Here is a 16,125-nt window from a genome sequence, read left to right as displayed (position 1 = left end):
GTACACTGCCAATACTATAGGGATGTTGTGTGTTTGCTGGAGATAGAGTCATAGAGAGATACAGCACCAAAACAGGCCCTCTGGCCCACCAAGTCCACGCCAATCATCAACCACCCATTTATACTAATGCTACATTAATCCCATTTTTCCCCTCTCACATCCCCACCGTCCCTCAATTCTCCTACCACCTACCTACACTAGGGGCAATTTTTACAATGGCCAATTTACTTATCAACGTGCAAGTCTTTGGCATGTGGGAGGAAACTGGAGCACCCAGAAAAAACCCACACAGCCGCAGGGAGAACTTGCAAACTCCACACAGGCAGTACCCAGAACTGAACCCGGGTTGCTGGAGTTGTGAGGCTGCCGTGCTAACCACTGCACCATTGTTCCACCCTATCAGCCTAACGAAGATGGCATAGATATGTCAAAGAGTCCTGATGAACCTCAGCTTTCTTAGGTGCTACTCTAATGTCATTACCAGGTATTTCAACCTCGTACAGCAGATTTGATATATAGTAGGCTGCCAGAATTTGACAATATACCTTACATGTAATCTACACCACAGTCAATTCTTTTCGGCTTTTGCCGTTCCTCCTCTGTCAAGTTTGGTGCTAGTGAGTGCACTGGAAATATGGAATGTGGCAAGAAAATTTGTAGCAGCTCACCTTTAACTGAAGACACCAGCTTTCTCACTGCAGCCTCTCGAGTAACACCCATCTGAGAGAGATAATTGCATTACACTAGCACTGTATTACTACAGCAGTGTAGGGTGCATGATTATTAAGTGTCTCATCCGCCCATTAATTGGTTTACTGCACACATTACCACTTAAAAACAAATTCTCCATTCAGCGCTTTTGCTGTGATTGGGCTAAAGGTATTAATCAAATGTGATACAGCTGGCATTGTTGATCACTATCACACATTTACCATTGGTCTTAAGTTTAATGACACTGGCAAACTCTAGGCTGTAGTCTTAAGTCCACCATACTTTGAATGAGGCTTTATGACGTGAAAACTGTTAGCTATAGGGTAGCCCTCGTACCTCAGGAAACCTGCTACTTACTACCAAATAATGTACAATCTGCCTTCGCTCACAGTTTATAATAAAAGAAAAATGCTTAATTAACATTCGTACACTTTTAATTCTAAGAATTATTTCAAGTACAGTACAATTTGTTTAAAGTTATATTAAGAACATAATGATAGTATTCACAGTAGAGTTCATGAACTCTAACCAGAGGATGGAGATTCAAGTGCCAGCCAGTAGAAAGTGCATAAGTTAATGCTTTTGAATCAGAGAACTAGGGGCATTGTCTCAGTATAAGGGGGAGGCCATTTAGGACTGAGATAGGGAAACATTTCTTTACTCAGAGGGTTGAGAATATTTGGAGTTCTCTGCGCCTGAGAGCTGTGACTGCTCAGTCATTGAGTATATTCAGGACAGAGATCGATAGATTTTTGGACACTAAGGAAATCAGGGATATGGGGATATTGCGGGAAAGTGCAGTTGAGGTAGAAGATCAGCCATGATCGTATTGTATGGCGGAGCAGGTTCGAGGAGTTGTTTGGCCTACTCCTTCTCCTATTTCTTATGTTCTTTTGTTCTTAAGTTCTCCTGCCATTGATCGCCTGACATGTCCATCCTTGCAGTGTACCGCCTTCCCATTCCAATTGGAAAGTGAAGAGACTCTCTGTTTCCCGATTAGCTGATCGACTTTGTTCCCATCTCCAATATATATTTTTAATACTCTTATCATTTTTCCCCCGTGTTGCTGGAACTGTATCAATGACATTAATCTTTCATTCTGAAGACACCAGGACAATCCTGGAGGTTGGCAACATTATTGCCACAGGAAGTAAGTTGTCCTCCTGAAACCCATGTGTTCTACTTTGTACGTTTTGCCGCCTTTTGCATGGTTAATTACATAGAACAGCACTCAGCAATGAAGCTCACCATGACATGGGGATTGCGGAAGGATAACTGTCAGGAACAGTCTTGTCAAAAGCTGAAATGTACCTCCAGCCAGCCAATTTAAGAAAGACATTGGTGGCAGGTATTGAGAAATCTGATGGCCGTTTCTGAGAAAAGTAGTAGTGATAGAAGGCAATAATGTGGAATCTGTAAAGAAAAGGAAAAGCAGGATAGGATATTTCTCCGCAGTTTTCTCCTTTCCTTTCCTCATTTTCTGAAGGCCTAATGTCATGCTGGGAATCTAGGGAATCATTGTTTGTAGTTTATCAGATTATGAGGGACATCACAACTACACCTGATCTTTCCTCACAAAATGTCTTTTAGGGAAAGAAACTTGCTGTCCTTACCTGGTCTGGCCTGTATCTTACACACCAACCTGGTTGATTCCTAGCTGCCCTTTGAGCCACCCAGTCATACCAAATCTTATTCAGTGGTTAAAAAGGTGTGCCATCAGCTTCTGAGGACAACCAAAGATGGACAATAAATGTCAGTCTTGCTTGTGCTGCCCACATCCGAGAATGAATTTTTAAAATTCTATGCGAGCGGATGTCGTCTTGGGCGGCAGAATAAAATTGGTGATAGCAAATCAGCAGCTGATTTGACACCTTGTCCAATATCAGGCAGGCTGCTCATTCACTACACATTTGGCACTACCATCCAAGATCAATTTCATCTCTTACATGCAGAGGTCATGGACAGTAATCAGGAGCCAAAACCATGGCTAACTTTTCTACCATCTAGCCAAGGGATGTTGTAGCACTCAATCCTGCTGCACATTCCTCCAATCACTATTTCTGTGGATTCATGGTACAAATTAAATATTTTAGGAGACTGTTACTCGGGGGTTTACTCTTGATACTTTTATTGTATCTGGAAAAATGATTTCCTACCTCTGTAGCAGAAGGGAAAACACTTCTTATTAATTTTGTTAACTTTATTTGGTACATATTTCGCTGTTATTCAAATATAATTAGAAAAGCTGTCCATATGATGTTAATAAAACATTTTAGTTGGCATGTCCAGCACTCCTCCATAAAGTCAAGAAGTGTAAGTTTATTAAATGACTCTGTATAAACAGTCTATTATTAGAAGAAATCAGTTATTATTTTCCTGTATATGCATTTATATAGGAGTTTTTTTGACGACTGGATATCTCAAAGCACTTTACAGCCAGTGAAGTGCTTTTGAAGTGTAGTCACTATTCTAATGTGGGCAGAAGACACAGAAATAAATCTTGAAATTAAATCTCGGCACATACCTAATGAGGACCTTTCCTGATTTATGTTTAAGATGGAGCCTGTTGAATAAGGAAGTTATTTTAAAATCAAATAAAATTGATCCCTTTTTTACTTCTAATAAATTTTATATAATTTTATCCTGTGGATCTAGCTTCATTGCTAGATAGTATTTTATTCATATCAGGCAATTTTCAAAGTATTTTGTGTGCAGCTAATCGATACATCAGTATTTTTAGTGGACCATACCGGCGTACCTCCTCAATGGACAGACTTGTTTGCAATTTTAAATGACTTTGAATGAAAGAAACTTGCATTTATGTAACACCTTATCACGTCTCACAAATGTCTAACCTGAGGCACAGTGTGGCTTCCAAGCAGAGAGATCTACCATTGACATGCTATTCTCCCTTCACCAGCTACAGGAGAAATGCCGCGAACAACAGATGCCCATCTACGTGGCTTTCATAGATCTCACCAAAGCCTTTGACCTCATCAGCAGACATGGTCTCTTCAGACTACTAGCAAAGATCGGATGTCCAACAAATCTACTAAGTATCATAACCACATTCCATGACAATATGAAAGGCACAATTCAGCATAGCAGTGCTTCATCAGACCCCTTTCCTACCCTGAGTGGTGTGAAACAAGGGCTGTGTTCTCGCACCTACACTGTTTACGATATTCTTCTCACTGCTGCTTTCACATGTGTTCAAGTCTTCAGAAGAGAGAATTTTCCTCCACACAAGATCAGATGGCAGGTTGTTCAACCTTGCCTGTCTAAGAGCGTAGACCAAAGTATGGAAGGTCCTCATCAGGGAACTCCTGTTTGCTGTCAATGCTGCATTAACATCCCACACAGAAGAGTGTCTGCAGAGACTCATCAACAGGATTGCAGCTGCCTGCAACAAATTTGGCCTAGCCATCAGCCTCAAGAAAACAAACATCATGGGACAGGACATCAGAAATGCTCCATCCATCAATATCGGCGACCACGCTCTGGAAGTGGTTCAAGAGTTCACCTACCTAGGCTCAACCATCACCAATAACCTGTCTCTCGATGCAGAAATCAACAAGCACATGGGAAAGGCATCCGTTGCTATGTCCAGACTGACCAAGAGGGTGTGGGAAAATGATGCACTGACATAGAACACAAAAGTCCGAGTGTATCAAGCCTGTGTCCTCAGTACCTTGCTCTACGGCAGTGAGGTCTGGACAACGTATGTCAGCCAAGAGCGACGTCGCAATTCATTCCATGTTCGCTGCCTCCGGAGAATCCTTGGCATCAGGTGGCAGGACCGCACCTCTAACGCAGAAGTCCTCGAGGCGGCCAACATCCCCAGCATATACACCCTACTGAGTCAACGGCGGTTGAGATGGCTTGGCCATGTGAGCCACATGGAAGATGGCAGGATCCCCAAGGACACATTATACAGCGAGTTCGTCACTGGAATCAGACCCACCGGCCGTCCATGTCTCCGCTTTAAAGACGTCTGCAAACGTGACATGAAGTCCTGTGACATTGATCACAAGTCGTGGGAGCCAACTGTGCAACAGCCCTGACATCCAATTTTATCTGCAGCGCCTGTGGAAGAGTCTGTGACTCTAGAATTGGCCTTTATAGCCACTCCAGGCGCTGCTTCACAAACCACTGACCACCTCTAGGCGCTTACCCATTGTCTCTCGAGACAAGGAGGCCAAAGAAGAAGAAGGATTGGATTATATATATATTATATATATAGCCTATTGTGCAGCTTGTTACTGTTTACTGATGTCTGCAGTCAATACATTTTCTAAGATTTTGATAAATGAAGACTGAAATACCACTGGCTTGTCCCATGATCCGAGCTCATCATAGTTCATCTAATATATTAACCTAAGAGTATTAAAAGTCTTAAAGCCATCTATAACAAGTTAAATTAAACTGATCAAAGCCGTCATTTCTGGATCCGCATTATTACAATGTTTGTCACTGGTTCCTAATGTGCTGGGAAATTAAACCAGGTTATTAAACTGTCACACATTATTAAACATGTGAATTTATATCATTCAGGATATTAAAAATTCTACTCCCATTCTTGGCGACTTTACTTATTTTGATACTTCTCTATTATGTCACTATTCTGCAATTGGTAGAAGTAGTATTGTAAGATGCTGTGTCATACATATTGGCAGTTAATTAAAAGTTGTGATTGAAACTTCCCTCATGTTTGCAGATCTTGCTTGATAGTAAAAGCAAGCTGCAAAACACAACATAAATTGGCTGTCAACATCACTGAGACCTTATATCCTGCAAGACAAGTGCTCACTCCCACCGTGGATTGTTGTGACAGAAGAGTGTTCTTTGACTCAAAAGAAGTAAATATGGCAAATATGAGAAGGGCCTGGTCTCATTTGCAAGTAATAGTACAATTTCCTACACTCACACAAATTCCTGATAGTAGCTTTCAATGAATTTGTCCAAATTTCAGATCAAAATATGGAGTTTCCTGCAGTCTGCAAACTTTTCTCCAGTTATAAAACCTCAGGGAGAGTAATGCATAGAAACTTTACAGGTCTCCCAAATAATCAGAACCAACTATTTTACCTTCACACCTCCTCAGAACTCTATGTTCTTCTAACTCTGGCCTCTTTTGCAACCTCCAACCCCTTCACCCCATCTTTGCTGGCTGTGCCCTTCAACTGTCTTAGGTTCTAAGCTCTGGAATTGCTTCCCTAAACTGTGTCACCTCTCTCCTCTATTAAAACCTTCACTAAACCTACTTTTTGGACCAAGCTTTTAGTCAGCCCTCCCAATATCTCCTTCTTTGGCTCAGTGTCAATTTTTGTCCAGCAATGTTTCTGTCAAGTGCCTTGGGATATTTTTTATACACTAAAGGTGATATAACAACTTGCATTTTTCTTATATAAATATCCCAGACAGCCCTTAACATTCACAGCTACCTCCAATCCTACTTTTCAGTTAACACTATCCATTTTAACAGGGAAGGCCTGCTGTACCTACAGAGAGAGTATGAACAAGTTCTTTTCTATAGTGTTGAAGAGAGCAGCGATTAAAATAACTTTCAGCACAGCTTCCTGATCTAAACATATGATGCGAGTCAAATTAGATTGACCGGTCCAAGAAATTTCTGCTTTCATGACTAGAATTATCCATTACCTCATTTCACCAATGCATTAAACACAGAGGATGTAAATTATAGAGCAAGAGAGAAACACATAGGGGTGGAAAAATGTTGAAAGTTAGTACAGGAGTTCGAAAAAGAGAGCATAATTGAAACTTTGAATCCTGGAGTGTGAAAGAGTTGCATGTTAAAACACTGGAGCTCTTGAGACTACTGCCAATAGCAAACAAAAGAGGCACACTGCTTTCCTATCAGCTTCATTGTTGTTCTATGGATCTCATGCAGTCAGTGGCAACAACAAAGTAAATTTCTCAGACTCGCTAAAGCTAGCAAGTTTACTTTGGGGTTGATACCAACTGTATCTATAGTTGATAGCCTTACCGTCCCACTAAACCCAATATAAAGGCAGCTCAGACCCCTAATAACACCTAGAACCCAACATTTCTTTGATTTCAAGAGCAGAGACACAAAAAATGAACACTGATTTTCCACTGGAATGCTAACAGGACCGATACTCATTAGTGGCACATTGATGGAAGTAAAAAGGAAAGAGTGACACTCAGAGATCATGGGACTCCGCTGTCATGCAATTCGAGAAAATGGAGAAGTGCCTTAAATAGGGTTAGCTGTTTAACAGACTCCTTTGCTGACCCATGAGAAAGTATAAATTTGTTGTTTGAAAACACATCCAATCAACTGCTTATGTCTTTAATGCAAAATTGCTTTTGCATTGAAATTTTAAACAGTGGTGCATCATTTATACTTAGCAACAAAACTGGACAGCAATATATTTTTAAAATAGTTTCACATTTATTGCAAACTGAACCTTAGTTCAGGAATGTGTACATTTCAAAACAAATTAAAATTACAGTCTATTATACAGAAAAACCATTTACATTACTTGTAATGTCTTAAATATACACATTAAAACTAGTGCAGCAATGGATCACAACGAACAGATTTCTTTACATATGCACAGCTGAAATGAGACGACCATTAAAATCTGGAATGCAATAGAAACAAAAAAAGTTATTTTATACATATGGGATGACCAGCACACAGAAGCCAGTTGGAAGTTTTAGGACAGACAACACAAGTGGGGCATTTTGGTCCTGGAAACAAAATTTATAGTTCTACCTATAGCAGCAATGCTTCAAGCATATTGTAGTGAACTATTTTAGAGATTAATTGTGTGTGTGTGTGTATTTTGGGGGGAGTGGGGGTTAAATTATACAGAGACAGTATCGACATTTCATCTCATCTTCCTAGTGTAGATGTGAATAAACCCCATTGTGTAGCGTCTGCTGTGTCGATCAAAATCATTCAAGTCAATATTTAGACCATAGAGCAATCATTAGGTCCAATGGCCATGATTAAACCACACTTGCATTATTGTTCACATTTCCATATATTGTGACACCACAATTGAACGTGACCACTCCAACGCCTACAACCTTGCTGATTGCAAAAGGCACATGTAGCTGAAAGAACAGTCTTCAGACTATCACCATCCTTATTCAAGTCAGGTTTAAATAAAAGATCTTCAAATGGTGTGACAGATGACAGCAAGTTTTTTCTCTGTCCCTTTGATTAATGGACCTTCTTCTGGTGTGCAGCAGCACAGAACTGCTGCGGCCATCTACCAGACGCACTGAGCAGCGAATTCTCCTTGGACATTTCAACGTCACCTCAGAAATGGAATGGAAGGCCAGGCAGCTGCCAATGAGATGTGTAATTTTCCTTCCAGGTAAGTCCCATTTCTTGGTAAACCTAAAATAGAGCTCGGTGAAGGTAAACCCCATCAGACAATTCAGTTTGATGATTCACTACAGGAAGGAGTCAATGGGTGGAGCATATGAGAATCCCAGGAAAGCCTCAGATGCTTCCTTAGCACTGGCAGTAATCAGAGCATTATCAGGTGATCTACCAATCGAGTTTGGAACTGGCTCCTCTGTGAACTCTGGGTCAAAGTGTTGCAGGTCAGAAGGTCCACTCTAGAATAGTTACAAAAAGTAAATTACAATTCCAGCTTTTTATTCTTGCTGTAATTTTATACATAACCCCCAAATAAGAAACAAACTTGGGACTATTTTAATTGCGTTAACCACACAAATCTACTTATGTGAGTAATTAGTTACTTACCACATTAGGGTTAAATGGAGGCGTTAGCTTCTTGGCATTTAAATCAACCCAGTTTATTGGAGTAAAGAAGATGTGAGCCTTGATATCCATCTGTAGAAAGAGAACATTACAGTCAAATAAAAAGGACTTTTTGAAGAGAAGACTGATTGGCTAAAGCTACTTATTTAGCTCCACAATTAGGTTTTAAAATGTAGGAGCACAGCAACTGGTCATGTTTATATATCCTGCCCAGTTTAAAATGAACATGCTTTACTCAAATGGTCCACTACGTTTATTTAGTGATCAGAATGGGTTCAATCAGGTAACCTTGAATCGAAGGATTTTTTCCCAAGTATTCAAGACCTCAATACAGAGTACTTCAGAAATAAAAAGTGTGAAGTGCCTCAGCTTTATTGGTGTGTTTACACTACACAAGTAGCTTCCCACACAGTTATAAGGTATTAGGAAAATAGTTTAATCAATAGTTTACTTACAAAGTCCTCCTTTGCACCCAGGCGTTTTGTTCTGTCTTTTTGCAGCAAACCCTCCAGCAGGTCTCTGGCAGCATTGGAGATGTTTGGTTTAAATAGTAGTGGCTTGTTCAGAATATTGTCGTACATCTCAGCAGTGTTCCTGCTATAGAATGGTGGCTGTATCAAAATACAAAGAAACCATCATTAATTTACAATAATCTCTAATGCTGTAAATTAAGGAAACATCTTGATTGCTTGTCTAATAATGCATTGATGATACTTACCAATCCATACAACATCTCATAGAGAACTGCACCCAGGCACCACCAGTCAACCGTTCGGTCATAGGGTTGCTTGCGTAAAACTTCAGGGGCCAAGTACTGTAAAAGAATAAATGAAGAAATAATTTAAACCAATTAGTCTTTCACATCGCAAAGTAATTAACAAACCCTGGTACTATCCAGACAGGATAGAAAACAAACACTCACTATAGAAATGTGTCTGTTGATACTTTCACAGTCCATTAAAAAGTGTCACTTTATGTTTCACTTAAATTAGAGTTGATTCTAAAAGGCTTAGTTCCTAGTCCTAAAATAAAAGCAAAATACTGCAGATGCTGGAAATCTGAAATAAAAACAAGAAATGCTGGAAATATGCAGCAGGTCTGCCAGCATCTGTGGAGAGAGAACCAGAGTTAATGTTTCAGGTCAGTGACCCTTCATCAGATGAAGAGTCTGACGAAGGGACACTGGCCTGAAATGCTAACTCTGCTTCTCTCTCCACAGATGCTGCCAGACCTGCAGAGTATTTCCAGCATTTCTTGTTTTTAGTTCCTAGCCCTATCTGGACCTAGTTATACTACAGAGTGCATTCTACAGAAACAAAAATAACAATTGTGCATACTCAGGATTATGTGAGCACAGCTGTTGAGCATCTATCAGATCTTTCCCAATGGCTGGGGAAGTTCCTGCATGAAAGCAATAAAAAAAAACACATTGCTAACTCAACTTAGCCACAGCCAGAAAAAAGCAATGGCACTACTGCTACCAGAGGCACTGAGGATAAATAATTCTTCTTAAGTGTATCTCTCTGTCTTCAGGGGCAGCAACAGCACCTCAATAACCTTACAGTGCAGCCTCCAAAGTCAGTACCAATGATGGCAGCAGCTTTGTAAGCTAAATGCATTACTGATTCAAAATGTTATCTGAAGGAGACAATGATTGGGCTAACAATCGAATATAAAGAGAATTCATAAAAATGCCTCTGAGGCACATTAGATACATGTTTCACTTACCTCAGGTGTTCCACAGAAAGTGCATGTTGTACCATTTGATTCAATGTTCTCTTTGCAAAGGCCAAAATCAGTCAAAACAATATGTCCTTGGCGATCAAGTAAAATATTCTCAGGTTTTAAATCTCTACAAGATAAAAACATGGAGAGCTACTTACAATCCACTCTAATCTACATCTACCATAACACAAACTTTAGTAGTTTTAGTGATTTGAGTAATATATATATATATTTATGGAACAATTAAAAATGTGCTGTTTAATTTTTGTTACTTCTCAAGATGTATTTTACAGTTTAACCACAAGATTGCTTTCTTTAGTTAAGTTTCACTCACCTGTAAACAATGTTAAGAGAGTGGAGGTAGCCCAGAGCACTGGCAATCTCAGCAGCATAAAACCTGGCTCGTGGTTCAAGGAAGCAACGTTCACGTTGGAGGTGATAAAACAACTGTAGAAGAAAACAAACCAACAAAAAATAAACTAAAATTGATCGGAAAACAATCATGACTCCCTTTTGTGTTACATAGCAACAGTAAAAGGAAATTGCCTGTCACCACCACACCCACCCCCCGCACCCCCCCAGACCCCCCCACAATGTTCTCACTCAGCAGCTAATTACAGTTACTGATTTTAAATACTGCCCTCTATGTCCGCTATTAAATCTCCCCTTTAAAATAAATGACTCTTTCACACTGCTGTTACTTGGGGCAGGAAATCCCGTTCTGCAGTCATTCCCCTGTGGCTTACCTCGCCTCCATTTATGTAGTCCAGGACAAAGTAGAGTTTGTCGGCTGTCTGGAATGAGTAGTAGAGCCCCACCAAGAAAGGGTGTTTCACATTCTTCAGCAGGACATTGCGCTCTGACATGATGTGCTTTTCCTTAAATGGAAAAATACAACGAGAAATGAGTGACAAACTCAAGTGAATCTAGTGAATATTCATTCAAGTCCAAGCAAGCTTGACAGAATTAGTGTATGCTAATTGCCTCAGAGCCAGGGGTTCTGAGTTTAAGCCCACTATGTGCACTCCCCATACACTAAAAACATCTCCATGCAGCAGGAAGTTACAGAATGATTAAATTATAATAATAAATTAATAATAATAAATTATTACCTCTTTTTTCTTCAAAATGGCCTTTTTCTGCAAGACTTTTACTGCGTAGAACTGGTCATCATATTTATGTTTCGCAAGGAGGACCTGTTCAAAAGATTGCCATATATTTAGAGAAACACTACCCAAAAAATGATTTTACAGTTTATAATTGGTTATGTCACATTTTAGCAAAAGTGTTACAAACCTTTCCAAAGCTTCCTTTTCCGATGACCTTCAGAAAGTTGAAGTCACTTGGCTTGGCCCTATAGGTGAGAGTGTAAAAAGAAATTAGAAACTGTTGCATTCCGAGGGTGAAATCAGTCCAGTGAACAGCAAAAATATTGTTTTAATGGCAGCAATGAATAGATCCATTGACACTCACTGAGGGTTAGAGGAAGGACCGAGATTGATCTGGGCTGTTGTAGGGCTGGGCTGCAGGAGGAATCACAAAAAGAAAGTTAACAAGGCTCGTGTGAAGAGTAATGAAAAAGAAGCAATCAAGATCCATGATATCCTTTATACTCACTGGAGGAGACCCGCTGTTCCCATTCGTTTCAGTTTCTTTTGGATTGACGTGTAACATGGCTGGAACGTCTGGGCTGGTTAAAGAAACAATTTACAAACCCATTAGAAACTGATCCAAAGCCGCAGTGCCTTTCAGACCCTGTCCCCAATCCGACGCTCTGGTATGAATCAGACTGTGATCTTAGTGAACACAAAGAATTGTTTGAACGAGGGAAATTAGCCGGAGATGTCTCAGTGCAAACAGACGCGCTATTGTATGAGGAGCCAGGTGCTGAGATTTGTCAGGGCAACAGGCTCTGCTAGAACCAACATCGAAGCAAACTAACCCCCAATCCTCTTCCATTACCACCCTAAAACGCCCGCGACCAGCTAGCGTTACTGACAGCTCCTGTACCCGGTAATACTGCAACAAGTAGTCAGTGACAGTAAGGTAGGACATACTTACTGTCTACAAGCGTATGTCTGAGAGGCTGCTATTTTCTGGATGAGATCGTTCAGTCCTATTCGCCTTTGTTTCATAAAAGCTGTAAAAAAAAAAGGTACTGTGAATAAGAAGCACAATAAATAGTTCCAAGACCCAAACAAATCGAACCATCTGTCAGTTGCTTTTTGCAGCTTCCTTTGCCGGTTTAAAAAGTCATTTATCATCAACAATTAAAAGTTAGATATCTTCAGGGTGAACTTTTTTTTAAATGCTGCTTTGGGAATCTTAAAATCTAAACGTACACGATTGCAACTTGCAGTCTTTTTACATTATATAAAATTTACAAAAATCTAGTGATTTGAAAACAAAAATTACCAGTAAGTATCGCAACCACCCCTCTCATTTTTGAGTAAGTAAGAGTAGATCCCGAGGAGCTGGATTTGACAGTCATGGCTGTTATTGGGAACTGGAGATTTGTGTCTGATAGTTCCTGCACTGTCCTTGTACCAGATTGCCGACTGTGAGAAGCATCGAGCGCGCTCCCTAGTTGGCTATATATATATGCAGACAGGAGAGAGGAGTGGGGGCGGTGGTATGTGAGCAATGTAGCGGTGCCGGGCGGTTCTGACCTCTCTGAGTCAGCCTGTCACTATCACTCACCCTGGGCTTCCTCCCGGAACGCGAGCGTCACACAATCCAAACAACAGCCAGCACAGCAACTTAGCAACTTTCTGGACCTGTCACAGACTGCTGGGAACATTGCCCTGCTCTATATTCCCACCTGTTTACTATCAGATCACCTCGCAGCACCCACATGATGGTGCAAACTTTAACTTGGTTTGGTGAGAACAGCTTCGGGCTGTTCATGAAATTTGCATACTTGTGTATTTGTGAGAGTTGTTCAATGGCATTGGCCACTTTGCTGGGGTTTTTTGCAACTTCGGGTATCACAAAACGTTCAGATTAGCTCAGTTATTTCAGTTTGAACAGAATTAAGCATAACTGCCTTCTAACAGGGAGATGTGTCATCACACAACCTCTAATGATGGAAGAATGTTCAATTTCACAAGAGGAAAAGATTTCTCATTGCAAACACAAGTTGTTAGTGATTTTCTGTTTCCTAAACCAACTAGTAAAATCACAATTTATGACTGATTCGGATCTCCCACACTCCCCGTACTTGCTGTGCGGGACTGAGGGGGAGGGCCAGTGAGAATCTGACATCCTTGGTCTGTTGGCTCCGGAGCATGACTTTGCCAAAATGTAACCTTTACGCTTGACCAGCTCCGGGCAACATCAAGAGCCAAAGCCCTGCACACAGCAGTCCTCGCCCGCCTGTGCCACAAGGATTACCACAGGCCAGTTTCGCAGTTGCTGTCAGCCCCTCCACACTGTAATGTGTGATTTTTATATCACTCCCAGCTTTCACAAACTGCAAATACAGTACGGACTGAATAACTCGTACAAAACGATTGGGATCAAAATTAAACCACCCTCAGAATAGTTTATGATATAAGCAGTATCTCAGAGAAAGCAGTGTAAATCTGGGTGTTCACTTCAGAGGAAGTGAGGAGGTTTGTATTCTGCATTGATTCCAATTGTGGTCGGCAAGGGTTGGGCCGGGTTATGTTTAGTGTTCAGACCAAATGCAAGAAAAAGATCGATTCGGCCTGCGGAATACCTTGTACTTGCAAATCACACATTCCAAGAAAGTAGCATTTATTTCTTTCCACAACATTTGAGTTTTCTCCCCTGCTGACTTTCGACGTGGCAATCTGGAGTCTACATTACACGCCCTTCGCTTCCAGCCTCCTCCCCTCCCGCTGAGCCACAAGCAGGCCTTTGATACTCAGCCAGTGAAAGCCAGAGCGGATCCAAGAAGGGAAGTGGTAAAGCCGGCTCAGGTACACAAGAACCTAATCGGCTTTTACCAAGCCAGTCCTTCCCTTCACCGCAAAGACTGGGCTACTTGTGCTAAAGATCGCCTCTTACAGTTACTGTTCGATATTACAACAGTTCACTCACCCCAGCAGAAAAAGATATCTAACCTGTGAAAGAAATCTTCTCTGTTGAAGTTTTCATGGTTATTTCCACTTGTTAAGACTTGTGGACAGGCCGCACACTATCCACTGGGAACTGACGGAGAGCTCGCAGGCAGAAAGCAGTTTAATATATAGGCGAAGTGCCTTTAATTAAACTTGCATTTACATAGATAACTTATCTCTGTGCGTCGGTTATAAATTCCACAACGTAAGGGGCTGATTACTTTACTCTTGGTTAAAAGCGGAGCCCTCGAATTATATGTACTTGACCTCCACTTAACAATTACAGTCGCTTTTTTTAAAACAACATTTAATTTGCGTAAGTTAACCGTTGTTAGCAGGCCGTGATTTCAGACTGATTCTTCTTACTTTGAGGGGGGAAATGAACTAACAGTGGTTGAGGTGTGTGTGGGCCACTTCAGTGTCAGCACAGACACAGCAGGGACTCTGGTGGCGCCGGTGCTCTCTCCTCTTCCAGGACGTTGGGCACCGAGGCAATTGCGTGGAAGAGACTTGTTGAGACTGTTTCTCAGGGACCGGATACCTCTAGGGTGGAGGAGGCGCCCCCTGCTAATTCCTGGCATCCACCACAGGTTTCCTTCAAGGAAGACAGTCGGACAGAAGTGGTGCTAAGTTCACAGCAACAGTTTGTGAATTGGACTATCTTGTCTCTTGTGCCTCTCCAGGGTCCAGTGCAGAGGTCCATATTTTATAAACTAATACATAATTTTCTGTGATTAACTATTCAGCGCAAAGAACTTGAGTGTGCACATGCGTTTTTCATTGTGCCCGAGCAGGAGGAAATAACTTGCACTCTGCTTTTCAGGATAAAATGTAGGAGACAACCAATTCGCCAGTAATGAAGTGGAAATGATTTCTCGATAACTTTGCGGTAATGAGATCAGACATACATCTCGTCTGAACAACATCACTTACAGTTGCCCTTACCGCGAACATGAAATAAAATCTGCACATAAAATTAAACACGGAGATATCAAAAAGCAATTGACAGATATTCTGATCTCAGGGAACAAATAAAATAATAATTATAAATCAAACGAATTTGAGTTCTGAATTTGTTACATCCTTTGAATCCATTGGGGTAGATTATGATCTTGTTATTCGCTCCTGGGTTTCTGTACTTTTACAGAACAACTTAAGTAGCTTTTTTCCTTCACAATATTTCATTCAAGTAGTTAAATGTAAGAGGGGCAATGATGCCTTTAAGTTCTTGTTACTCCCAACTCAGCACCTATGTCAAACAAATCGATATCTTTTAAGTATGAAACATAATAGGAACATAGGAACAGGAGCAGGTCATTTAGCCCCTGGAACCTGTTCTGCCATTCAATGAGATCATAGCTGACCCATATCCTAACGCCATATGCCTTTGCCCCATATGCCATAATATCTTTGGCAAACAAAAATCTACCAGTCTCAGCTTTAAAATTTAAACTGATCTAGCATCAACTGCAGTTTGCAGAAGTGAGTTTCAAACTTCTACCATCCTTTGTGTGTCGAAGTGTTTCCTAATTTCACCCCCAAAAGGTCTGACTTTATTTTTTAGATTATGTCCCCTAGTGCTAGACTCTTCAACCACTGTAAATAGTTTCTCTCTGTGCAGTATGTTCCCCTTAATATTTTGAAAACTTCAATCAAATCATCCCTTAACTTTCTACATTTCAGGGAATACATTACTAGTTTTGTGCAATCTCTCCTCATAATTTAACCCTTGGAGTCCAGGTATCATTCTGGTAAATCTACTCTGCACTGCCCCCAAGGCCAATATATCCTTCCTAAGGTGTGGTGCTCAGAACTACT

General features: G+C 40.8%; 2 protein-coding genes and 1 long non-coding RNA gene across 6 annotated transcripts in view; 1 reads left to right on the top strand and 2 right to left on the bottom strand.

Annotated features, from left to right (window-relative positions):
* Positions 1-7,088, bottom strand: part of slc2a12 (solute carrier family 2 member 12) — a 159,595-nt gene extending 152,507 nt beyond the window's left edge. The window contains exon 1 of the mRNA XM_068026311.1: positions 4,239-7,088. The gene's annotated coding sequence lies outside the window, so the exon portion shown is untranslated. The remainder of the gene's footprint in view (positions 1-4,238) is intronic.
* A 37-nt stretch (positions 7,089-7,125) lies between these two features.
* Positions 7,126-14,417, bottom strand: sgk1 (serum/glucocorticoid regulated kinase 1). Of its 4 annotated transcripts, none has more exons than XM_068026338.1 (13): positions 14,311-14,417; positions 12,284-12,362; positions 11,840-11,912; positions 11,696-11,745; positions 11,519-11,576; positions 11,335-11,418; positions 10,969-11,100; positions 10,557-10,669; positions 10,226-10,349; positions 9,216-9,311; positions 8,953-9,108; positions 8,480-8,569; positions 7,126-8,331 (listed from the first exon to the last, which is right to left on the bottom strand). In XM_068026338.1, the coding sequence occupies exons 1-13, from the start codon at positions 14,342-14,344 to the stop codon at positions 8,164-8,166; spliced, it is 1,257 nt and encodes a 418-aa protein (XP_067882439.1). In that variant the 5' UTR covers positions 14,345-14,417; the 3' UTR covers positions 7,126-8,163. The 4 variants fall into 4 exon arrangements, with proteins under 4 accessions (XP_067882439.1, XP_067882440.1, XP_067882428.1 ...); XM_068026339.1 differs by having other exon boundaries at positions 14,288-14,372; XM_068026327.1 differs by lacking the exon at positions 14,311-14,417 and adding an exon at positions 12,923-13,351.
* On the top strand, positions 12,967-15,362 carry LOC137361671 (uncharacterized). Its single transcript, XR_010972317.1, has 2 exons — positions 12,967-13,836; positions 15,131-15,362. It is a non-coding gene; the product is annotated as an uncharacterized lncRNA (long non-coding RNA).
* Positions 15,363-16,125: the final 763 nt, after the last annotated feature.

The sequence above is a fragment of the Heterodontus francisci genome, chromosome 3, assembly GCF_036365525.1.
Source record: "Heterodontus francisci isolate sHetFra1 chromosome 3, sHetFra1.hap1, whole genome shotgun sequence".
Classification (NCBI taxonomy): domain Eukaryota; kingdom Metazoa; phylum Chordata; class Chondrichthyes; order Heterodontiformes; family Heterodontidae; genus Heterodontus; species Heterodontus francisci.
Note: the sequence above shows the minus strand (reverse complement) of the source record. Positions and strands in the feature narration are given on the sequence as shown.

Bases quoted from the DNA above. Each gene is read 5' to 3' on its own strand.
- sgk1 (XM_068026327.1), bottom strand. From the start codon at position 13,022: ATGTTCCCAGCAGTCTGTGACAGGTCCAGAAAGTTGCTAAGTTGCTGT. The intron at 11,913-12,283 runs GTAAGTATGTCC...TTCTTTAACCAG, and splicing joins CAGACATACGCTTGTAGACA to CCCAGACGTTCCAGCCATGT. The intron at 10,350-10,556 runs GTGAGTGAAACT...TTTATCTTGTAG, and splicing joins TCTCTTAACATTGTTTACAG to AGATTTAAAACCTGAGAATA.